The 27,179-nt window shown below is 28.3% G+C and overlaps 1 protein-coding gene across 5 annotated transcripts in view; it reads left to right on the forward strand.

The window, feature by feature from the left end:
- Nucleotides 1–27,179, forward strand: part of LOC142330599 (TATA-binding protein-associated factor 172-like) — a 143,925-nt gene that overhangs the window by 93,495 nt on the left and 23,251 nt on the right. For 4 of the 5 annotated variants that reach the window (XM_075375991.1, XM_075375993.1, XM_075375992.1 and 1 more), the window contains 12 exons: nt 1,983–2,132; nt 2,245–2,410; nt 5,259–5,602; nt 7,494–8,334; nt 11,600–11,706; nt 13,221–13,488; nt 14,986–15,221; nt 18,669–18,806; nt 20,401–20,552; nt 21,110–21,251; nt 24,233–24,440; nt 26,582–26,682. In XM_075375991.1, the coding sequence (XP_075232106.1) occupies nt 1,983–2,132; nt 2,245–2,410; nt 5,259–5,602; nt 7,494–8,334; nt 11,600–11,706; nt 13,221–13,488; nt 14,986–15,221; nt 18,669–18,806; nt 20,401–20,552; nt 21,110–21,251; nt 24,233–24,440; nt 26,582–26,682 (2,853 nt within the window). The remainder of the gene's footprint in view (nt 1–1,982; nt 2,133–2,244; nt 2,411–5,258; nt 5,603–7,493; nt 8,335–11,599; nt 11,707–13,220; nt 13,489–14,985; nt 15,222–18,668; nt 18,807–20,400; nt 20,553–21,109; nt 21,252–24,232; nt 24,441–26,581; nt 26,683–27,179) is intronic. The other variant, XM_075375994.1, reaches the window with a different exon arrangement.

Raw genomic sequence — 27,179 nt, forward strand, 5'->3', positions numbered from 1 at the left:
GGAACATTCAGCAAGAAGTCGATGCCATTGACAAAGTTTTGTGTCTGATGATTCTCAATATGATCATTTTTTCACAAAAGTACATTACTGTTTAGGGCACTCGCTTCAAATATCCTTTGTAAAAATAAGATGTATATCTAACTTTTGTTAATGTAAATACAGAATTTAATTGATTTTACAATTTTATTTTTGTTATTTCATTTATAAAATATTATATGTTGCAACTCTTTTAATCTGTAGCCATTTCGTTTTAAGTTGCTCACCTTGTATGTGTTTTATTAAAAACATATTTTTTAGAAATTAAGATGTACGAGGACTATTTTTTAAGTAAAGTCTGATCAGCTGTAGCTATGTAAATTTTGCATGACTGTTGAAAAGCGCATGCACCAGGCTCTCAGCATACCTTGTGGAAATGCAGATGCCATTTGCAGTTATAGCATCACTGTGTATGGTTGTGTTGTAAAGTTAAAATATTTCAAATAATTAAGTGGCTTGCAGCCCCTTTCAGTAGCAGACATTCATCACCAAATATGTGAGGCTTATGGGCCTCACATATCTATACATGAGCTACATCAAAGTGCATAAATGGGTAAAACTGTTCAAGGATGGGTGGAATAATGTCCATGATGAACTGCGATCAGCCCAATTTGGTGCATGAAGTTGACAAAAATTCATGAAGCGATTCACAATTTCGTCTTTGTCGCTGACATTCTCAAAAGTTTCAATGTCAGTGCTATATTATTATTGAAATCTTGCAGTTCAAAAAACTGTGCTCATGATTGGTTCCCAGGCTGCTCTCTGAAGAACACCAAAAAAAGGTGAATAGATAGTGCTTTAACACTTTTGATCCAGTACAGTGAGGAAAGAGTTGAACTTTTGAACCACATTGTCATAGGAGACGCGCCATGGGTTTCTCACATCACTCCAGCATCAAAGTGGCAGTCAGTGGAATGGCAACACAACATCTCCAGTCAAAGTGAAAGCTAAACAGACAATGTCAACACGCAAGATTATGGCAACAGTGTTTTGGGATAGACTAGGTGCCCTGTTATTTGATTTTACGCCCAAAGGACAACAATAAACTTAGCTGTGTATTGTGAGACATTGACAAAGCTTTGGCATGCCATACATAAAAAGCAAAGTGGCCTACTGTCATCTGGAGTTTTGTTGTTGCCTGATAATGCATGTCACATTCTACTGCACAAACTCTAGAGTTAATCAGATCTTTTGGATGGGATCAAATAGATTACCCACCGAACAGCCCGGATCTTGTGTTAAAGAGTTATTACCTTTTCTGCTACCTGAAGGAGTTTCTCGGCAGTCAGCGGTGACACCGGTGAAGAAGTGAAAACAACCGTTGAAAAATGGTTGTCTTCACAGGTTGTGATGACATGGGCATAAACAATTTAGTAAAATGCTATGATAAATGTTTAAACAAACGAGGTAACTATGTAGAAAGGTAATGTAAAGTGTAAAGATTGAGTGAAATAAAAAACGTTTTTTGACAATCTTTAGTAGTTTTGTTTTATTAAAAACACAGACCTTACTTAAAAAATAGCCCTCGCATATCAGTTTCTTATATCAGTGGTAAGCAAACCTTTCTGTATTTTATTTCTTTTTAAATATATTTTAATCATACATTTTAATGAAGCTGAAGCACAATATGAAAAAAGAGAAAGTAATAATAATAATATTAACCAGTAAAGTACTAAACTTACTTAACCATTAAAGTATTATCTACAGAACTAATTTTACCACCTTAAAATTAGTTCTGCAGATAATTATATTCTACTACTAGGATGTAATTTGCTAGGTTATTTATTTTATGGTTTTATTTGAAGTGGGTTACTGCTAAGTTCTTAGGCTTTTCCGTAGTTTTATTATGAAAGATTTAGCTACTAAAAAATAAAGCTTTATTAAAATTACTAATTTATTTTTATATTAATTATTCTCAGTCTGTTTATTTATTTTGTTTTTTTCAGGTATGGAATAATCTGGTTGTTAATAGTAAACTGGATAATTTATTAATGGCATCTTGTCCATTTGTTAGTACATGGTTATGTCTAGCCATGCAGCCATTTAAAATACCATATGATCCATCTTTACTTATTCATGCAAAAACCACTGCCAGGGTAAGTGTAATAATTTTAGCTATACCTTGAAAAAATGTTAAAATATCATTCTTAAATTTCTTAATAAAAGGTTATGTTTATGACAAATTACAAATTTTAATTTATTTTTCAGGATCAAAAAGTTAGAAATCGTAATAGAACATTTCATACTTTAGAAACAGTTGGACTCACACCAAACTGTGAGATTAAACATTTCATTGGTGGTTATGAAACAACTCCAATTGCAATACGAGAAAAAAATGCTGTTTTAGCTAGATGTATGGCTTCAAGAATGCTTGGTTAGTTCACTTAAATAATTATTTGTTTTCTATTGGTTATAAGCATGACCAGTAATTCTTAAATAGAACTATTCATAAATATAAGCTTATTCTTAAATACGATTGTTGTTGTTATTATTATTACTATTATTATTAAGACTAGTTTTTTCCATTTTGCTGTGTCATGATAAAATGATTGTATGAATGACAATCACTTTCATAGGTACTGCAAAAAATATTAGATGGCTTAATTCTTAGAATAATGAAAAGGGAAATGCAGAAAAATCATGCCTTAAAGAAATTAAAATAGTTTTAATACAAAATTAAGATTATATGTTTAATATTATATGAAATTTAAACCACCAAAACACAGTAAATAGATAAGTTAAACTTACCACATTAATCCAACAATTGATCTTCGCAGAATCCCACATCTTCAGCTGGTATTTAATTCTATAATTACATTAAAAATAAATTGTTGTAAATTTTGAATTTATGAGAAGCAGACTTTGTATATTTATCCATAATAATTTCAAATTTTATAAAACAGTAACATTTTTGACAAAAATGTCATTTATGCATGTGAAATATGGGCACTTAAGAAAAGAAAAGGTTGCATGGTATTTGAAATGTGGGCCTGGAGAAGATTAATAATAAAAGCAAAATGAAAAATTAATAAATAATGGGTAGAAAAAACTTCAGAATATGAATGCTTAACTGGCTGAGACATATGTTTAGAGAAGAAGAATTGATTAAAACAGTCACTAAAAGGATCATCAGGGTAGAAGGTATAAAAAAGAAAGGCCAACAAATAGTAAAAATTTTATCTAAAAGGAAATTGTAACTGTTATGGTAGAAGGAACCTGCCTCAAGGAGATTATTATGATAATGAAAGCCACACTTAAGCTACACTGCAAAAGAAATTTTCTACCTGCATTTATGAAATAAAACAAATGGTTAAAAACTATAAAATTATACAATCTTGCTATGTGTGTCAAATTTAAAAATCTGCATTGTAAAATAGCATTGAATTGTTAAAGTAGACGTATTACACTGTTTTATTTTTGAGTTTCTGTTGTATAAATATAGATAGAAATTTTTTTTAATGCTTCCTAGTTTTTCCTTTTTCTTTCATTTTTGTTTTTAAGTAAATAACAAACAGAAACTTCAGCCATGCAACTTGTAAGAAGTATAAAATGATTGTTAGATTCCTTCTTTAAGAATTTATTTTTCTTTTTAAATAATTTTCTTCAAATTTTAATTTGTTTTTATTGAGGACATATTTTACGGTTTGTTTTTTTCTTCTGCAGGTAAAAAACTGATTCTGTGTAGAATCTGTTTAACAAAATTTGATCATTGGTCACTTCTATAGAAATCACTGCCTTATGGTAGTATGTGAATTATATAAAATTACTTACATAAAAAATTATGAAAATAGACAGTATATGAAATATGTGGCTAAAGGTATGCTTTACAAAGAATTGCACCCCAAAAAAAATCAACATATGAAAGTTATAATTTAAAAAAAAAGATTTGTTACTGCCTGAATTAAAAATTTAGTGTATACTTGGCCCAGCCAATGTATGAGCTTGTGATGTCACAAGCAGCATGTGTATTACTACTCGGCCTGAAAACATCAACTCCCTCATATGAAATTGAAGTATTACTTATTATCATACGTACTCTTAATAACTATCAGATAGATAGTTTCAGTTTTACACCATTTGAAACTAACTCTTTCAAAATAACAGCTAAAGTTGCCTTTAAAATCAATAGATGACTGAAGTTCTTGCTTTATTTTTTTTTAAAGTACGTAATTCATTCTTCTTTGAATGAAATCCATTAACTGTTTTTTTAACTACACCTAAATCAAAACTGTCCAGTCCACTGACAGGTTTCAAATGTCGTTTATATTTTTTTGGCTTGCTAAAAGAACATGATTGAGATGTTGACTGAAGAATCATGTCTTTTTTTTCTCTTCATAGTTTTTGAACCTGTGTTCTTGATATCCCACAAGCAGCAGCAGTTCTTTCTTTGCATTTTTGAATGCCAATTATATGTTTGTCATCAATTAATTTACCTACTTTTAGAGCTTCTGTTTTCATAAAATCATAAATGTTATTGATAATTTCATGTATTTGACTCCAAAGTTTTTTTTTTCTTAACCGCAGATTTAAATTCTGCCATAACAAACTGCACTAACTCATGTACAAAAATAAAACAAAAAATAATATATTACAAAACAATTCGAAAAAAATGAATAATTATAAAATATTATGACTCCACAAAAACACTATCTGAATACCTTCACTGAACACAATATAAACTGGACTAAAGTGTGTTTCTTTATACAAACATTGTGTACTATGAATGGTGGATCTAAGTGTAATCGTGATGAAAGACATCATTTCTAACTGCATGTTTAAATTTTTGTAGGCCTGTACATAATATCAATCAGAGCATTAGTCATTCGTTAAGGAATTGTTATTGTTTACAGGATTGAGTCATTAAGCATTTTTATACATGTAATCAACTCAAGTGGAAAGAATTGAACACGCAACAAAAATGTATTGCTTGAGCCCCTGTATTGTTTGCAAATCAAAAAATGAAATAAAATTAATTGCGTGTCAAAATAAAGTTTTGGAAAACAATAGTATAATCAGATGTCAGTACATGAAATCACAAGATTCACTGGGGCAACTATAAAGCCAGATTTTTTAGTAGTTTCTGATTTATTTTGTATTAACAATTTGCTCAGCCAAGATCAGATTAAAACTAAAGTTGAAATTAAACATTTACTTGCATTTGATTAAATGATATATATTTATTTTGTTACATTTTTTTTATCTAAATATTTATTGTGTTGCAGGTCTTCTTTCATGTTATATTGTTAAGCCAGCTCCTGGTGTTATATATACTCCTAATATGGATGCACCAATAGATTGTTATGTAAAAGTACTTCTAGCACATCTCAATTCAAAATCAGCTTTGCAAAGAATGGTAACCGGTTTAGTTATCACAGAATGGGGTCGTCTTGAACGTCCTGTACCGTGTCCTGATTCTCTTACATCTCGTTTACATTGCACATTAAATGAAAATGTTTACTTTGATGAGATATCAGTTTCATTTATACGTTTACTCCAAGAGGCTAAAGATTTTGTAGCTATGCTTAAACATTATAAGATTCCATTTGATAAGGATTTATTTGAAAAGGTAAATCTAAGTTTTTTTTATTATTAATTATTTGAGTGTTTTGATGCTATTTTATTCTTATTTGTTGTTTTGTGTTAATCTTTTAATTTCAATGTAATTACTACGTTCTCATCATGAACCATCCGTTACATTTATTCATACATTTGCTTTTTTACCTTTTTTTACTATATTTTTTTTACCCTTTATTCAAATATAAATATATATTATAAATAAACTAAAACTGTAGATTTTAATAAATAGCTCTATCTGTTACATCTTAAATCCAGTTCATTTCATAACTTTTTAACTTCTGATTTTCAACATTCTTCTGTAACATTAACATCACAAGCATATTATTTTCTTTTGTGATAATTTCCCAGTTATCAATGTTTTATTACCAAGAAGTGTTAGAAATATTTCTAATATATTAAAAATTAACTATATTAAAATTAATAGTAATAAAAATTTGACTTTTTTAAATTGCATGCTTTAATAAATAAAGTATTCATGATTTACTGCTCTACCTCTTCACAGTTGTTGGTACAAAAAATAATGAGTACAACAGTATTGTGGATTCAACATGCAGGAAGAAACTATCTTACCTGCAGTTCAAGTCTAACAACAAACATGATTAACTTTGTTTAAGAACAAATTAATTATGACTGTTTTTAAGATTGTAATATTAAACCGGTTCTCTCATCAACCTATAATTATTTAGTAATCATAAAATTGCTTTACTGATAAGATTTGAAAACCCCAGTCTGAATTAGTTTTAGCCATGCCTATGAATACTTTGTTTCCATTTTCTTTCTTCATTTTAGTTTTTGTTAGGCCATATTAAATTTTATAAAAGAAGTTTTTAATGAATTGTTATTTAAATGGAGTTGTTGTTAGATCTAAGGAAATATACCATTAAAACTAGTTCAGAGTTGTAAAACGTTTTCGTACAGAACTGTTTAAAAAAAAAACATAACTCTTGTATACAAGAAACTATTCATCTACAAGAAAAATGAAACAAATTGTCTAATTGTCCTGGTAATATTAAGTATTTACTTTAGCAAATCCTTCAAAAAAGTGTAATTTGTTCTGTAGTAAATTCATCTTTGGATATGGTACAAGTTTCAGTAATTTGCATGGGGAAAATGTATAAACTTCATTTAAGTTGAAATTAGTAATTAAAAATAAACTTGTGTAGATTTTCAGAAGAAATATATTATAATGATTAAGTGTACTCAATCTCAAGGTAAGTAATGAAAGAAAAAGAAGGAACCCTAATCTCAAAACAAAAGCTGTAATATATGGCAAACCATGGATACCAGTCACATGTTGCACAGGAGATTACTGTTCACCAAATAATCATGAGTTAAGATAGTAAATTATTTATTAAATATAATTATGGTAAAAGCTGAGGTGTGGATTAAATTTACAGTTAACATCTATAGGAATTAGACCTATATTCATATAAAAGTATTCATATCTATAGACCTATATTCATATAAAAGTTTAAAAACCAATTGAATATGTTGATTAATATTCAAATAGTCTCATGAAGAAATTGGAAGAATTTCAGAACCTATTTTACAAATGTGAAAAAAGGAAAAAAGATCATATGAACATGGGAATGAAAACATTGTATTTCCGGATTCAGCTCTGATTTCTGATGAACAGTTAAATGAAGCCAAACTGAAATTCTTGAAATATAAATTTGATTATTTCATAAATTTTTTTATCTAAAAATTGTTGTTATATGTTTAAAATTACACTTATCAAAAAACATCTTTCATAAAATAAAAAAAAAAATCAGGAATTCTGTCATACTTCTAGAGAGAAAATTGTAAATGTTAAGATTCAGTTGGTAAAGTTAATGTTGCATTTAAATAAGTATTTCTCATTTTATAATTTTTTGTTTCAGGTTCTAACATTAGAACAAATTCAACAATTGAGTGGACCAGCTTCACAACAATTACTTTCAAGTTGTAAATTAAAACCTAAAGTAGCTGAAAGTTTAGAAAGTAGAAGAAAATCGATACAAGGATCTGTATCACAGACAAGTTCTGATCAACAGCTATTAACAGTATCTACACAAGCAGCATTAGCTGGTGCTACATTAATGTTAAGATGTTTACCTGAAAAATTAAATCCAGTTATTAAACCACTTATGGAATCAATTAAACGTGAAGAAAATCAAGAATTACAATTATTTGCTGCTAAAAATTTAGCTGAATTAATGTTACTATGTGTCGAAAGAAATCCGTGTCCGAATAATAAAATTATTGCTAATCTATGTACATTCCTACGTTCCGATCCAGAATTTACACCAAAAATATTTAAAAAAGTGGATGGTGAATGTTCAAGTAGTAACGATTCCTCAAAACCTACTAATAATTCTGCTAATACCAGTAGTGTTAATAGTCATAGTAATTCATTAAGTTTTTTCAATAATACAGATAATTATAACGGTATATTAACGCTTCTTAATCAACAAAAATCAGCAGAGAAAGCAGCTTTTCGAAGAGCTAATTCAACTGGGGGAAGAGGTCCTGGTAGACCACCAATTACTGATATTCCAATCGAAGAATTATTTGGACCAGAAGATGATACACAAAAATTGAATAAAACCCAAAGAACTGGTGCAACATATGCTTTTACAACTATTGCATCTCATTTTGGTGCAAATTTACCAACTAAGCTGCCTAAGTTATGGGAAATAATTATTGAACATCTACAAGAAGTGGTCAAAAATAATAATTTTGGTAATTTTTTTTTTTTACTTTATTAACCTTAGTCGTTTGTTTATACTGTAATTAATAACTTTTTAAATGTGTCTTAATCTGTTGTAGTTTGAAAAAATATAAATGAAATAAAAACTAATCATTCAGCATGAACTTTTATTAATTCATGATCCAAAGAATGATTTTAGTCTTTTTATAATGATTTAGAGTAAAAATTGTTTTTAAAAAATAATTAGCTTTAATAAAAATCAATTTTGTTAGTTTTTGCATTTTTCTGACTAAGTATACAATTAACAAAAAAATACTACCTGAGCAAACAGTATTTTTTAAGATTCCTTTTCTTATAGTGCCAGTTATTTACTTTTATTATTTTTAAGCTGATTATTGTAGTTGTTATAAGGTTGAAAGCAGTTGACTGTTAATCTTTACAGTTAGTTTACATTTGTTTGATTTATTTTTTATTTATTTTTTTTTTTAAATAATGTTTTCATAATTTGTAAGTTAAGTTAATGGAACAGCTATTGGTGTAATAATAGACTTTCTGATTTCTAAATTATTTATTTTTTAGTTTTGAGAATTGGAAAATTTTAATTTAGATTAATTTTAAACTCAAGTTTAAGGCTTAACATCTTAAAATGTTTTGATAGATTTTTAAAGAATCAAAACACTATTGTTTCTCACTGATGGCTGTTGTATGTGTATATTGTACTCACCATGCTATCTTTATAATAAGAACGTCTTTGTGACCTGTCATTAAATTAGATATTTTGTTATTAGCTAATTTTGGTATCATTGCCTATCTTTTCCACATTTTATTCAACCAATAGATTTAAAAAATATTTTATAAAAAAGCATTCAGTTTAATTGCCTAAACATGTCAATTCATTAATCTAATTCCATATTGAGTTTTTTTTGGTTTAAAAGTTCTCATCAGTTCTGTCCACAGAAAAACTTACAAAGTAAGAATTTTGTATCCGAATTTGCATCTGCAACATGATTTATGCTGTAGCAGATTATAGTTGTGATCAAAGAAATAGTTCATGTATTATGTATCATCAGATTATTAAAATAGTTTCTTTTACACCAATAACTGTTAAACTGATTTCTAAATGTGTTTGGAATATAGTTAATTGCAATATATATTTTCTTATTATTTATACTTGAGTTATATATATTCTTGTTATGTTCCCCCCACAATGATGAATTAAGTTTATCAGTATTTAATTATATCACCTATAAAATAATAAATAAAGTGTAGGAAGAAAGAAATGTAGGAAGCTACAGGAATAAGATTTATTAGACAAATTAAGGATATTCCTGATTACATTATTTGAAGAACAATGACATTCTCATTTGTTACTAGTGGTACAAATTATTCCCTTCAGAGTAGTCCCCAAGATATGTGACATACTCAAATGTTTATTCCAAACCTCAATATCTGTAGAAAGCATTTTTTTGGTATTGTCTTAAGTTTACTTAAGAGAATATTAATTTTTGTTCATATCATCTATCATCATAAATCATCCTTTTAATAAGAACAGGAAAACATTGAAGAGTGCCATCTCTGGAGATATGAAGTCTACAGCTTCAGTATGGTGTTATTTTAACTAAGTAATCATAAATTAATAGTAAAGTGTGAGCTGGACTGTTATCATGGTGCAAAAGTCAAGAATGTTTCACCCATATCTGTGATTGTATTCTTCAGATTGCCTCTTATAAATAGCATAAAACTACTTAGTAATACTGTTTGATTGTACAATCTTGTCTCTGTCTTGGTTCTTCAAGAAGCTTCCATCAGGATGATTGGTCTTTGTGTCAAATCATAGCTCTGTACCCCCATCTCATCACCTATTTGACGTGTTTAAATAATTTTGAGTTATCAGCAATATTAGCTAATAAATATGCTGCAGTGTTACTTTTGTTGAAAATTCTCCCACACAAACTGTAAAAGATTCTCTTTTCTAATGGTGATTCGATTATTATTGATTGTACTTTATTTTGTCAATATTTTCATCAGTTGTCAGTTTATTAGGACATTAACTCTTGTTTTCAGTCTTCTTGAAATCGTTTGTACCATTCATAAATTTGAACTATGCAACTACAATGGTTGAAAATATTGATATACATTATAGACAATGCTGCCATCATGTGGGAAAAACATGAATTCATTCATAAAGACATAACATACAGAATTAAAAAATTTCCTTTTTTGTCACATGCTTATGTACCATAAAAGAATAAAAAATCATGAATAGTATGCCTAGAAGCATAAAATATTGATTAGTGTTGTTTCATAATATTAAATTTAATGAATTTAAAAAAAAATTCATTAAACCAGAGGCATGTTTTAAAAAACATGCCTCTGGTTTTAAATTTATAATACAACCATCTACACTACAATTATAATTTATAATACTACTTAGAAAATACACTTCACTTTTATTAATGCACTCTTATTATACATGTTTATAAATTTTTCAATTTACAGCTATGCGCCATAAAACTCTTGACTAAAAAGTGTTGTACAGTTAATGTGGTTAAAAAAAGTTGAAGATGATTGTTACAGTTGAAAATTAGTAATTATTCTGTTGAAAACTGTGATACTAAAAGCAATGTATAGTTTTCTGTGTCTTTTAATTTATTATTCCTTACAGTACTATGAATTCAACATTGTTGTGTTTTAACCGTGCTTTTTATTGTAATAAAAAAGATATTTTGCCATTCAAAACAATGTATAAAGTTAAATCAGTCATTGGTAAACTAGAAAATAATATTGAATATAATATATATTAAAAAAATATTGTATATAAAGAAGATCTCAAGATTACTGATATAAATAAAACTTGGAAGAAATGAGAATAATACAAAAAAATGTTTACAGCCATTCTGTAAAGATTGCAAAAAAGTAGTCATGAAGCTTTTTAAGAATTCAATGTGAATGAGAAAAAACAAGACAAAGAATAACACATTAGAGTTAGATTAGGTTGTGAGGATGTAATACATTTAAAAATATATATTATGAGCTCTTCAAAGACTTCTGTCACTCAGTCATCTACTGTTTATAAAAAAATTAAAAGCATTGCCAAACATTTTTATTTGATATTTTAAAAACTTAGACTAGACAATATAAAATAATCACACATTTATTTCTTTTTGCATAAAATTAATGTCCTGTGCAGAAGAAGTGCACTATAATCCAGTAATATTTTTAATTTTGGTATCATAATAAAATTTTCAGCTTTTTTAGTTTAATCTTTTTTATTAATGTATTTTTATTTTTTTGCAGATAATCTTTCAACTTTTGATAGTGATACAGTTGCTGAAGATTTAGTTGGTACATTACAAGTTTTAGAAATTACATCACCAGCCATTCATAAATCTCTTTTACCTCAGGTCAAATTTTATATTATGCTTTTAAATCTTTTTTGTGGATGATACAATTCCGTAAACTTATCCTGTAGTATGATTGAAATTTAGCTGTATTTCATGTGTCCAAGTTTTACAAATTACAATTGACAGCCGCTTGATTGTGCGCCACATTCTTGTGGATTACATAAGTTAATGCAGCTTTGTGTCTTAAATACAAATTGCCCAGAAAAATTTTACAATTCCTTGGCAATGATAAGGAAATTTTAGATCATGTGTTGTTTTTTCTTAAGGCCATCTGTTTACACTCTGATTTGATTTACTGTGGTGTGTGTGTATCAGCTCTTCATGCTAGTTGCCAAGTAGTTGGAACTTTTATTCTTCTGATTAAGAATTCAAATGTGATATCTGTTTGTTTATTGCAACAAATGTGTCATATCCAGTGATAATGCCAAAGCATTTTTCATCCAGAAAAAACAAAAACAAAAATGTTTAATTAAAAAACTTAGCTGTTACCTATTCCTTTGTGGTTCTTCATATGAATATGGAACTGATTCATGATAATGTATCAGATATAATAAATGGTAACAGTTTAATCATCAGCCATGTTAAGCATAAGATGTTGCCAGTTATTCACATTTTGTTAATCTGAAGGAATTATAAAATTTAGCACTTATAAGTGCTTTTTCATTGAGTAAATGCTTATTGTGGTGAAACCATAATGATAATAACCATTAGAACAAGGTGTTTGCAATATAGTTAAGGCAGACATTTTTTTTATGCATCTCAATTGAGTTTGTTAAATTTGTTAAATTTCTGTTTGTTAAATTTTTCCAAGGTAGGTTTTTCATTCCACTATATACAGTTACATATGATTGGGATAGTGTAATTCAATCTCAGTCAAGATCACAAGTTTACATGTTTTTATTAATAATATTTCAAAGTAGTTTGAGCCTTTTGTAAAGGTTACATATATGTTTTTAATTAATTTCACTTTAGAAAAAGATTTCTATTCTAAATAAAGCAAACTGTCTGATCACATAAAAGATATTATATGTTTTCTTTTATTTTATAAATCTTGAGCCAATGCTGTTTATATTCTGTTGCTGTTATGTTTTCAGAAAATTAATTTATATTTTTCTGGAAAACAAGTAACTCAATTGTGTGAGATTTTGCTTACACGTGAAAATAGAAAGTACACTTATATTATGTTTTCTTTAAGTTTTGGGTTAGAAGTTGAATGAAATTCAAAATTCATCTCAATTCATTTTAATATGTTACAGTCCTCAAATATTAAATCTAATCAATTTTAAAACACTTTCTAATTAAATTTAATTTTTCCTGACCATGTATATTATGTTAGAATACTGCATTATATTCTTTACCTGTCTATTGTTAGTTATCATTATCGTTAATTATTTCATACCAATCATCATATTCCGTGGTTACTGATGGTAGATATCAAGTTACTTATTATTCTTTTATTAATCCATATCTTTATGTTTCTGTAAGTCTTAGTTTTAATTTTTTTTTTGTTTCAGTTAATGGCTATTGTCCCCGAATTGTTAAAATGTTTAAGAAATCCATACAGAGCAATTAGACACTTATCATCACGTTGTTTAGCCGTGTTATCATCATTAGATTCTGTAAAAATTATGCAAGCAGTTGTTGATTATATATTACCAATGTTAAATACTACAGATGATGATACTTGTAGACAAGGTGCTGCTGAAGCAATTGCTTGCATCATTGAAAAATTACAGTTTGATATTGTACCTTATATTGTGTTACTTGTGATTCCACTTCTAGGTAAGTTTTTCAGATTAAAATTATGTGCTTATTGAATATTAGTTAAATTAAATGTCAGTTATTATTCTTTTATTTTGTATTACTCAAGAAAGAGAAGGAAGATAGTTATGAGCAAGAGTATGAAAAAAATTTTATACTCTTTTGTTTGTTGACTTATGAGTTGAATAAATTTACTCTAACTTTATTTTTTGATTTAGAAATGGATAACTTAAGTTAATGTAAAATAAAAATTTAATTTACTTAAAGTAAGTGTAGACATAATCCTGAATGATGAAATTTATCTCTTTATATTTATTATAAACTGGCTGGTTGGGCTTGCTTCTTTTTTATCTGTTTGTGCCACTCAAGGACGTTTAGCAAGGTCGTTACTTTACCACAAAACATAAAAAGAGCAGTGAAAAAGAGGCTTCACAACCAACCAAAAACCTTCTTCTTGGAAGGAATATGCAAGTTTGTGGACCACTGGACCAAGTGCATTTACAAGGGAGGTGGCTATGCAGAAAAATGATGTACATATCGAATTCCTGCCTTTGTGTAAATAAATTGTAGAATGAAAAGTGTAGATAATTTTTAACTTGCCTTTGTCTTGTCTTCATGTATGATTCAGTGTTATTAATTGTACTGTAGCTATCAGAAATAAAATTTATTCTAATAACATGTATTTAATTGAAGATAAATTTTGGTAATGCAGAATCTTTTGTTGTGATAGATTGGTCCTGCTGCTAATCTGTGATTTGTTGGTGCGTTTAGTCTTATTTTAGATGAAGAATTTTTTAAAAATGGCACTAATGTTACAAAATTTTAAATTATTATTAGCAATTATTAAAAACATTTTATTGTCTTTTAGAAAAATCTTATTTATCTGGGCTTTTTCATGACTACAATGAAGCCTTTCTTCATCATAATTCTTTGGATTCTTGCTTTCTAATTCATATTTATTATTTTATTTAGAAAGTAATAAATTTTTCTACTGTATTATAATAATATGTATTAATTAATGTGTTAATATATATTATAATTTTTCTACTGTATTATAATAATATGTATTAATTACATATTATGTAATTATGTATTAATTATTGTGTTAATATGTATTATAATTTTTCTACTGTATTATCCATTACTTGTTTTGCGTATTAGGAAAATAAATATGTTTTATTAAAGAAATCTAAAGATACAAAAAAATATTTTAATTTTTTTTAATCGACCTACAACTTTGTGTACAAAATTTTTATTTATTTACTGATAATAAGACTAATACATATTTTCTACCTTGTATTTGGACATCCTGTTATTTTATAGATTTATTAATATTTGATAAGGTAATTCATTATACCACATTTTAAAACCCTGTTACCGAATGAACTTTTTCCTGGAACCTCCACAAAAATAAGTTCTATTTGTAGAGAATATTGTATTATTAGCCCATTTATTAATCATTTACTAAAATGGTATTGTTTAATGTTTTATATAATAAAAGCTTCTTTTTTCCCCTAGGACGTATGAGTGATCATGAATCATCTGTAAGGCAAATATCTACACATTGTTTTGCAACTCTTATACAGTTAATGCCTTTAGACGGAGCTGTGCCAAATCCTCCAATGATGACAACAACACTAGTGCAACAAAAGGATAAAGATAAAGCATTTTTAGAACAATTATTTAATCCAAAAACAATACCAGATTATGTTGTACCTGTTAAAATATATGCAGAACTCAGATCATATCAGCAGGTCTCTTTTTTTTTGCATGCTTGTCAACTTAATTTTCTTATTTGTTTCTTTAGAGTAAATATCACATAGAAGTAGTATTTTGTAAGCATGAGAATAGTTTTGTAAGGTTTATAATACCTATTAATCTTTTATCAGTTGGGTGTTTCATTATTCGATTAAATATTTGAAAGTTACATTTTAGACTAAACAATTATATGATGTTCCCTTTAAGTTCTTTATTTGAAATATATTATGTTATTTTACCATGCATAGTTTGTTTTGATGACTAGATTAATATAGATAGAGACAATAACCCCCAACTAAGACAACAGTCTCCTACTAAGTAAAGACCCTGTATACAAGTGTTTCTAGAAGAGGGGTATAAAAATTTAATTTACTGTATTTGACTATTCTTATAACTGATTCATCTAGAGCACCTGAAAATACAAGAAATACCAATCAGAACCGCATTTGTGAGAGTAATGATAATCATTATGTAGCCAATGCCTGTGGTGAACACAGTATAAAATCTTCATTTTGATAGGTTGGTATGCTAATGTGCAATAGCTTAGCTCACTGAAAAAGTCAACAGAAAACCATTCATTCCTCAATCTTCGTGGTAAGCCTGACATGAGAACTTGTTAATATGAGAATGAGTATACCTGTTTCAGAAGGGTTGTATCTTATTTTAGATCGTATAAATATTTTTGGATGTGACGCCTAACATGCATATATTAAGTAACTAATAAAGTATTCATGGTATAGTTGTTATTGTTGATTTTATTTCTAAGTGCAGAAGAGAATTCTGTATTTATTAATCAAAAAATTCAGTGTTAAATTTTCCAAAAAACAATATAAAGAAAATAAGCTGATTTAACAGAACAGGTATAGGATCTTATTTCTATTGCCGTACAATCGACTGCCTATTATAATGAGCATAATCTTGAAATGAGCATGCACAAAGCATATTATAACTAGTAGCCTATGTTAAGAAACAGCTATTTATATTAGGACTAAACTTTGCACCCCAGCCCAAGTTGTGCTTTTTGTAGCCACCAGATATACGGGTTCTGTAAATAAAGTAATGAGACTGGTTCAGAAAAACCTTTTATTTGCAATCCAATTATGCATGTACTCTACCACCTTCAAAATAGTTCCCTTGGCAAGACACACAATGCTTCAAATGGTTTTCCAACGCTCCATAACAGTGTTGGAACTCAGAAACCGCAATATCCTTCAGATTGTTGGTTGCATTTATTTTTGTTTTCTACTGTTCCAAAATGGTATTCTTTGAGGTATTTTTTTAAGGTTGGGAACAGGAAAAAGACACAGGGACTTAAGTCAGGTGAATAAGCTGGTTGAGTAACTACAGGAATGTTTTTCTTTGACAAAAACACATTAACTGAGAGTGCAGTGTGACAAGTTGCATTGTCATGATGCAGCATCCAGTTGTCTTTGATGGCTGGTCTCACGTGCCCAACTCTTTTCCGCAGTCTTTCAAGAATTTCTCGATAAACATATTGATTTACAGTCTGTCTTGTAGGCAAAAACTCCTTATAGACAATGTCATTACTATCAAAGAAACAAATTAGCATAGTTTTGATTTGCTCATTTTTGTTTTTCTGGGATCTGGTGAGTTTGAAGTGTGCCATTCCTTGCTTTGGCATTTTGTTTCTGCGTTGTACTCAAATATCCAAGATTCATCACTAGTAATATCATTTTTTTTAGAAAATCAAGATCATTTTCAATTTGTCCTAGAAGAGAGCAGCACACTTCCACCTTGTTTTTCTGTTCAGCAGTGAGGTTTTTTGGTTCCAATTTTGCACAAACTTTTTTCATGTCCAATTCATTTGTCAAAATTTGATGGACTGTGGTGTGATTCAAATTCAATTTTTCTGCAATCATTCTGACAGTTAATTGCCAGTTTGTCAAGTCTCTGATTCGCTCAACATTGTTGTCAGTTTTTGATGTTATCTGTCTTCCAGAGCATGGATCGTCCACAGCTGATTCCCAACCATCTGAAAATCTTTTAAACCACCTAAAAACTTGGGCCCATGACAGCATCATCTCTATATGCCCTTTCAATTTTAAATAAGTTTTAATAGCATTCTCACTGAATTTAACACAAAACTTGATTGCACAACATTGCTTAAAATTAGTATCACTCATTTTTGTAACGCACAAAAAAACTTGTTTCAAGAAATCTTGTTTATGTTTCACATGGCAACAATAAACTAAAAATATTAATACCTAATATAAATCAGCTGTTCATATAGCCATATGTTTACTAGTAACTTTACAGTGTTGCCACTTTGGCTGCCAAAAAAACTAGTCACATTACTTTATTTGCAGACGTCATAAAACATAATTCTTGACAAATCACATGACCCACCTAATAAGTATCAGAGAATGATAATTGTATAGTAGAAGAAAACAATACTAATTAGAAAGAGATTATATACTAAAGAGGAACAATGTAGTGAAATAGCAACTGCAACCGCACTCAATAGGATCTTATTCTAGATCTATTCAGTATGTGACTAATCTTTAGAAGTCAAGGTATCTTAAACTAGGATGAGAGCAGTATGCTACCAGTCAAAGATTTTATGTTTACTATTAGCAAATTGTTTTCCTTCAGATAATAAATCTTCAGATGTGACTTAATAAACAGATGTGACTTCCCTAAGGGAAACCCTCCCATATCCCTAAAATTATGTGGTTTGTGGAAGTATTCAATTAAACTGCAAACTTAATAGATTTATTGGATCTTATTGGAAAGTCAAGAGGCAATTATGGTAAGTATTTTGACAATAAGCAAAGATAATTGAATTTAAAAGATAGTTGAATTTCAGAAAAATGATTTGACAAGATTATGTAGATTTAAGTAGAACTTAGTTATTATCATGATCTATACATGCGTATGATTTACAATAGAGTTTCCAGTTCATAGGGTAACTGCAAACAGCATTGTTTAACTGATGATGTGGATTAGTGATTTATTAAGATAGTCTTTTGACACCTAATCCTTATTTCATGTCCTTTTATAATCAGGATTTTACTCCCTGAGACATTTTCATTGTTGTTAAATCATCAGGTTATGTAGTATGTAATTTATAGCCTTGATATTGACAAAGATTTCTACTGTATCTCTTGATTGCAGATATTTATATTGTGGGGTCCCCTATTTAGTTGCCCAATATAAATTTAAGCATACACTCATATCCAGCCATTATATAAAATATGCTAATACTATAAAAATTTATTAATAATTTGTCACATTAAATGCATACTTAAAGAATATTTTGGTTTTTCTTGCTTATGAGAATATAAAATTTCATTTTGATTATATAAATATTAAAAAAATGAGTCTTGAGTAAAGTAAATTTTATAAACGATTTTTTTTCTGCCAAATATCCTTAGTAGGTCTTCTTAGTACATTTTTAACTTACATGTGGTGTTTCGTTTCAGGCTGGTGTAAATTGGTTAGCATTCTTGAATAAATATAAATTGCACGGCATATTATGTGATGATATGGGATTAGGTAAGACTTTACAGTCAATATGCATCTTAGCTGGGGACCATTATAATAGACAACATCAATATAAGGTTTGTATCTAATAATTATATATATTTAACTTTGTTAAAATATTATTTGTCTATTATTTCCCCATTATTTTCCTTAAATGTCTGCTGATAAATATTATAAATTTTATTATTATTCACTTATATTTATTGTATAAATAAATATCTGAAAAAATGTAACAGCTTTCTCGGGACATTTTTAATTCATGTTTTCTTTAGAAAAATCAGTGAATTTGAAATGGTTGATATTTTTCTAAGCTAGTTTTTTTTATGTTTTATTATTCCAGTTTTAACAGTTCCAAAACCTTGCAACATTTCTAAAAATCAGTTTTAAAATAAAACATACATTAATTCTTGACTTCTTAAATATGTAAATAAAAGGTTCGTAAAAAAAGTGTATATATGTTACTTTACACTGTATTCTAAATAACTCATTCCTGTAGTAAGGAAAGACAGAGTTATGACTATATCTAATGTGGCAGGGTTAAGTAAATTGTTTTAATTAGCTTAGAAATCTTTCTTAACTTGCAAGACAAGATTCTACTGGTCTAATGGGATGTGTGCTCTTTTTTGTAACCATTACTTTAATTTAACTTTCATTAAGCTTACACTGTCATTTTCATGATCAAATTTATCATTTTTGGTTTAAAAAAAATGTAAGTCCACTTATATCTGTGCTGGGTTCTTGTCAACCATGAAAACAATTGTCCACGCCTTTTCTTCTTCCACTCACAAAAATCAGTACCTGTTGTAGCATATTTTAGAAAAATAGCTGAGCTTGGGGTTGAGAAGTGTTTTACCTTGCAACTAGATCTGGGACTTTATATATGTAAACGGTTACATAAACTTATTTGCTTTTCCTTTATTTGGAAAGTCAGTAACATAACAGTTGTCTCTCCTCCTTCTATCCATAACATGTATCTTTCCAAGCATCCTCTCCACATCCCTGGCTATAATCCTTTTCCTTATTCCAGAGTTTGTTTAAATGTCACTTGGATTTCTGCCTATTTACTGTATTATGTTCATCAATATGTCCTTTCAGCTTCATTTGATTGCATCTTCTTTTAACCTCCAATCCTATCTAAGTATTCAAGGACTTGTAATTACTTAAGGGCTATTCTTTTCCCCTCTTTCCTTTCCATACAATTCTTATTCACAATATCATACCTAGCTAGCCAATTAGTTTCCATTACTGGCTAATTAAAATATAATGAATTCATAAATATATAAATTAAAATTCATAAAAAAAATCTTTTTAGCAGTTGCAGAAAAGGTAAAACAATTATATAAGCAATCAATTACATGTCTATAATTATTAAAGTTAGGTCAGCAGATATGTATCAGTAACAATGAAATGAAGAATTTTATTTTATGTTTGCTGATAATATATTATTGATTTTCTAATGGAACAGTTTTTCTTTCCATTAGAAAAATTTTGTTTATCTTAATAAATTAATTTTTTTCCCAATTTATACTTTACTTGACAAAAAAAACAATAAAACAACTTTCTGTTCACTCTGTGTTTTTGTGTTCATCTTATTTTATTAGTATTAGATGCTACTAGAGCAACTAATTTGTAGAGTATATTTTTATGCATACATATATATATTTTCAATAGATTAACAAAAGTCCAGACTGTGCACCACTGCCATCATTGGTAATATGTCCACCTACATTAACTGGTCACTGGGTGTATGAAGTTGATAAGTTTATATCACAAGAATATCTGAATCCACTTCAGTATGCTGGTCCACCACTTGAACGAGAAAGGTAATTGCCAATTTTTTTATATATGGATTTATTATTTAATTACTTGTTATATTTTGCTACAAATAATCCATTCCTGCAAATAGATTTTTGGTAAAAAAACCTCCTATAAATTAAACTAACTATTGAATATTTAAAAATATTTCTTGAATAGATAAGGATGATAACTTGAGTAATCTATGTACTAATCATATTTGTTTTTTTTTTCAAATTCTAAAGTTTTAAAAAAAATAATAAGCTCTTCAAATGAATTACACAATAAACAGTATTTATTTTTATTTAAAAATGAAATTATTTTCCTATAAGAAAAAAAAACATAATTGCATTGTGTAAATCTGTGGTCATTGTTGATAAGTAAGGAATATGATATATTTTATTACCTAGTATATTATATTAGTAGCACTGAAAGCCTCCACCCAAAAATTTTATGTAACAGCCATTTTAACCACTGTATCAGTTGCTGTATCATTATTGAAGGATTCATTGTTTACTGGATTACTGTATTGTACTTAGATTAGTAATCAACGCATTCTTTTTAATATGATTTATTCATTTTACAGATTACGATCAAAAGTAAAAAAGCATAACCTTATCATTGCTTCTTATGATATTGTCAGAAAAGATATTGATTTTTTCTCAGCTATAAAATGGAATTATTGTATTTTAGATGAAGGACATGTTATTAAGAATGGAAAAACGAAGGTGAGAATTAAAAATATATTTTGTTTATTATTTACTAACATTTAAATTACCCATATCAATCGGGCCTATAAAAAAATTTCAGAAACTACCAATCGTGTTTAGCAACACGTAAATTTTGCAAGTTGGAGATTTTTTTGTTTTTATGTAATTGCACTACACTTTGCAGTTATCTCATAAACAGTGGAAAATGAATATATAAATATTTTTACTAGTAATAGTAAAAATGTTTACTATTACTAGTAATATATCATTTCTAAAATTACTAGATTAAATTTAACTTAACCAAAACTTACAAGCTGTTATAAATACTGTTTTACTATAATGTAACAGGCTTAAATTCAATGAAACTGTTATAGCTTTTAACGTTAGTTTGCTTATTATTTTAATGTTGATTTTTAACAAAACATAAGTAATGAAATGTAATAGAAATAAAGTAAATAGATGTATCACTGAATATAAATATAGGTTGAGAAAAGACTGTGGAGGTAGAAGAATTTTGTTGTTGGGTAAATAGAATTACTAAAGATGGACAAAGCAGGAGTGATATAAAATGCCGCACAGGCAAAACGAACTTTCAGTCAGAAATATAATTTGCTTATATCAAAAATTAATTTAAACATGAGGAAAGCATTTTTGAAAGTATATGTTTGGAGCATAGTATATAGATATACTATATATACTTTATATAGGAGTGAAACTTGTATGATCAGAGTACCTGAGAAGAAAAGATTAGAAGCTTTTGAATTGTGATGCTATAGGAGAATGTTAAAAATCAGGTGGGTGAATAAAGTGACAATCGAAGAGGTATTGCGGCAAATTGATGAAGGAAGAAGCATTGAAAATATATAGCTAAAAGAAGAGACAGACTTATAGGCCACATCTTAAGGCATCCTGGAATAGTCACTTTAATATTGGATGGGAAAAATTGTGTAGGCAGGCAATGTTTGGAATATGTAAAACAACTGTTAAGGGTGTAGGATGTAGGGGGTATACCGAAAGGAAACGACTGGCACTAGATAAGGAATCTTGAAAAGCTGCATCAAATCAGTCAAATGACTGAAGACAAAAAAAATTTGATCTTTAGTACAGTATTATACAGTATTAAAATACACTTTTGGAACTAAAAAGACTTAAACAATATAAGATCAGTTTATTTACTGACTGCAATTCAAGTAATGGACCTTATGTAAGAAAATACTAAGTGTTCAAATAGTAAAATCCGTTATAAATCTGCTGCTGCAAATATTACTCTGGCCTTCTCAGCTGAGTTTAGAACAAAAAAATGATTTATTTTGCATCAAGTAACTTCAAGCTGATCCCAGTCCAAGTTTTCAATCAGTCTAATTTTGAATGTGCTAAAACGAATTCAGCCTTGTTAGTTTACATCCAAGATGTGTGTTCAATAATCTATTTGTAATGGGCAAGAAACAAAATGCAAAATTGTGAAAAAAATTTTGTAAACATTTAAACCAGATGTTATTAAAATAAAAAATGTATTTCTTTAGTGTGACATGTTCAGTAATAGCTGACATAATGTACCTACATATCAAAAGACCAGTCTCGTAAGTGAATAAAAAATTTGTGTAGGCATAATCCTTGTTGACATTTTAGAGTGAGAAACAGCTATCAGTGCTATAATTGTTATAAATAGATCATTATAAAGAAATTCTTAGAAATAATTAAGAACTAAGCAGCTAAGCTAGACTTTCATATAGAATCATTTTTTAATATCTTACTCTGTGGGTGCATATCACAGAAATCATTACTTCTCTTATGAATTCTTATTGATTAAAAACCACCACTATCCACTGTACAACCCTAACCTCACCAATGCTGACTTTCACCTGTTTGAAAAGTTAGTGGGATATCATGGGAAAATTTATTTTTCCAATGTTGTAGAAGTGAAAGAAATGATCAAAGCTTTTTTGGGAATTGGGACAGAAACTTTGATACTTATACACTGGTGAAAAAGTTCTTATCCAACCTCAGTTTTGTAGGAAATGAAAATATAAAAATTTAATTTTTTGTATTTGATATAAAATATTTTTGTAAATTGAAAATCATGTTAGTTGTAAAACATCTCTTATTATCTAGATAAATATCCAAATTCTGTTGCATTTTATGCTTGAAAGTTACTATATACGAAAAAATTCAGTTGTATTGAAAAAGAAAGCAATTTTATTACTTTGAGTGTAAACTTTATCTGTAAATACACTGACTTTAGCAAATACTAGTAAAAGAGATATAACTGAATTTTTAAAATTTAAGGTAAAAACAAATTAAATGAGTTTCCATGAGCAAAAATTTGGTTGGTGGAGCAAAATTTGCATTTCATTTGCTGTTTTGACCAGAATAGTTTGGACTGTATGGTAGTTGCTAACATGATGATATCTATGTTCCCCAAATATTTTAATGTTGTTATCAATAATATATGTATTCATTGTAGCTGGCACATAGACAAAGTGCAAATGTGACAATTTGGTCTGTTACTATCAATTTCCTTTTTGCAGTGTAACAATTCTCCTGTTAAAAGATTTAACTTTAATGCTTTTGCAGCCCATTATTGTATTAAATGCAGTTAGGTTTTAACAAAATATTGAAAATATTTATTTTTAGATAATTCTTGAATATTTATGGCTCTGCTGTCTATGAATGAACCAATACCATTGTATAAATCAGACCGTTCCTTGCATGTCTTCATAATTTGGTTAAGAAAACAAGTTTTTTATTGGGATTAACTGTTTGAAATTGTAATTTAAAAAAATATGTGCTGCCTACCATGAATCAACTATTTATAGTTTCATTTCTACTCTTACAGGGTTGTTATAGAGCTGTCAGTGAGAATAACTAGACTGCTTTTCTTTTATATAAAATACGGTTTATTTTAAATTACTTGTACTTTTTCATTTGAAAATTTGTGATTGTATAAAATAAGCAGCGCCATAATAATTTTAAAAAACTTTGCTGAAATTTTTTTCCAGTCTTCAAAGGCAATAAAGCAGTTAGTGGCTAATCATAGATTAATATTGTCTGGAACACCCATACAAAACAACGTGCTTGAATTGTGGTCTTTATTTGACTTTTTAATGCCAGGATTTCTTGGTACTGAACGACAGTTTACTGCAAAATATAGTCGACCGATTCTAGCTAGCAGAGATCCGAAAAGTTCTCAACGTGATCAAGAAGCTGGTAATTATAAATTAAGTAATTTATTTATTATGAATGAGTGTGTGTTTTTATTACAAAAATCATATCTAGTTTGTTTTTTCTAAATATTCACATTGTAAAATTAAAGCTTAATTATCCGGTAATTTTCAAGTTAATAAAATAGATAAGTCATAATAGCTCTCATAATAATGAGATTTATTATTTACTTTTTAACCACTTTATCTCTCTTAAGAATTATTAATTTAACTAGCTTACTCATTTCTCTATTAAATTGTATTGGTTAGTTATTGTATTCACGTCTTAACATCATTAGTATGTAGTACATGAGTAATATATGACAAACAACTAGTAACATATTTCTTATAGTTTGTTAACTTTTGTTTCATATGTGGTATCTCCTTATTAGCAAATTTTATAAAACTTTCAACTTCAGATACTTTCTAATTATTAAGTAATTTCTTAGATTACTAAATTTCTCCTTTTTTCTATGCACACTCAGTTCACTAAATTAAATTTCTAGGTGTTTATTATCTGTAAAACATTAATTGATCACATTAATAATAATAATCCCATTGATCATATTTGGTTGAAACATAGCAGTTATTTCACATCTTGTGTCATAATGCTCAATTGCTACCATAACTCATTTATAAACTAGAAATTTGTTAGTGCTTATTAATTTGTTCTAGTAGGTAGTAGTATTTTTATTAATATGTAAGTTATGCTAGGTTGATTTGATTATTCCAGCACAATGGTTTTATATTGCACAAGTGGCCATTTGTTAAGTTTAAAATTTAAGATTTTTTAAAATTTTTATTTTATTTCTCAACATTCTCACTTTGCAATTAAATACATGTTAGACCAACAAATTTCTAGCTTTTTAATGCATTTGGTATAATCTAATTTGTCTACTCTGTAAAATAAGTGGTTGTTTTAGCTTTAACCTTGTCATTTGAAGTAAATCTTTGTCCAGCAACCCATTTCATCAGATTTGGAAAGAGGAATTAATTGCCGGAAGCTAAATACAGCAGATGTCAAAGCATAGGTGATGCAGATTTGCAGCAACAACCAGGACTTATGTTTAGGCACATTATCTTGTGAAAGAGCACTTTCTTTTTGGCCAAATGTGTCCAAAAAGCCACATCTGAGCGTGAAAAAGCCACATCTGAGCTGAATCCTTCAGTTGGTTCAGTAGTGAATTGTAATGTTTGTACACTTACCTTCTTCCAACTAGACTATAAGCACCACACCATGAAAAACGTAATCATGATTTTTTCTGGAGATTGAACCACTTTTACTTTCTTTGGCACACTTTTACTTATCTACTCTATCTAGTCTCTGACATGCAATGGTAAATTCATGTTTTATCTACTGTTATAAAATGTCAAAAAATTCAGCTGAATCACGTTTAAATAAGCCTAAACACCCTTGAAACATGTTAACAAATGGGCACCAGTCAAGTGGAAAGCCTTTTCATACCCAAAACATCGTGTAATTATAGTGGACACGATCTATTGAAATTTTTCCAATGTTAACAAGCTCACATATGTTAAGTCAGCAATCTAATATGGAATTGTGAATTTTTGTGAAATTTCATCAGTCAGCGAATTTTGGTCATCCCAAGCAATCGCCATCTTACGTGGATGTATGACCACATTTAAATTCAGCTGTACACTTTTGCACCATTGAAAACAAAAGAGTAGAATCCTTTAAAGTGTAATCTGACCCTTTTTTTATGCCCATCAGGGTTAAACCTTATAAAACAAAGTAATGCATAACAGCTTGAACTTCAATTTTATTCATTTTTCAAAAAATGTCAAAACTTGTTTGTTTTATTCGATTGCCACAAGCAAGCAATTAAATGCACACATCTGAAATTTCACAATATGCCATCTAAAGGATCATATCTGACAAATTTCATAGTAATTTGATCAATCATTCTTACCCCATCTCTGCATCAGACCAAGAATTTTCCAAATTACCCAGATATAAATAAATATATATTACTTTAGCATGCTGGCTTACAAATTTGTTGGTCATGGATTCCTGCATTGGTTTAGTTTTTTTATCTTATTTTTCATTAAAATATGTGTTCATAATATGTTCAAAATGTAAAAAAAATAAATAACTTAGATTTATTATTTTTGTTATTTGTTGTAAAGGTGTGTTGGCAATGGAAGCTCTTCATAGACAAGTTCTTCCATTTGTTTTAAGACGAATGAAAGAGGATGTACTAAATGATCTTCCACCAAAAATTACTCAGGTATAAAAATTTTACTTTTAAGAATTTATGTTTATAAATACTGACTATGAAAATTAATAAATAGATATGTATTCATGCTCAAATAAGGCCAACAAATATGAAGGGTGATATTAAAACATAACAATACAACAAAACAAAGGTACTCAGTAGTAAAAATATAAAATGATAGTGATACTGTATTAGAAATCACATTGCAATATTTTGTATGTATCCAATTTGGATACAAGTACAACATTTTAACAGTTACAGAGAAGTAACAACCATTCTCAGATAATCTACTCTTTGATAAAACTTTACATATTTAGCCAAAATACTGGCTTTTAATAATTAAACTTTGTATTTAACACTCACTAGAATGATTTTATATTTCAGTTCTTTTTTTTTTTTTCATTAAAATTATTATTAGAAATTATTGCTGTTGGCTTGGATTAATCTGAATTAATTGGTTTATACTGTACATATATTCTTTTTTTTAATGTATTTAATTATTATATTTT

The sequence above is a fragment of the Lycorma delicatula genome, chromosome 9 (assembly GCF_047948215.1).
Source record: "Lycorma delicatula isolate Av1 chromosome 9, ASM4794821v1, whole genome shotgun sequence".
Taxonomy (NCBI): Eukaryota; Metazoa; Arthropoda; class Insecta; order Hemiptera; family Fulgoridae; genus Lycorma; species Lycorma delicatula.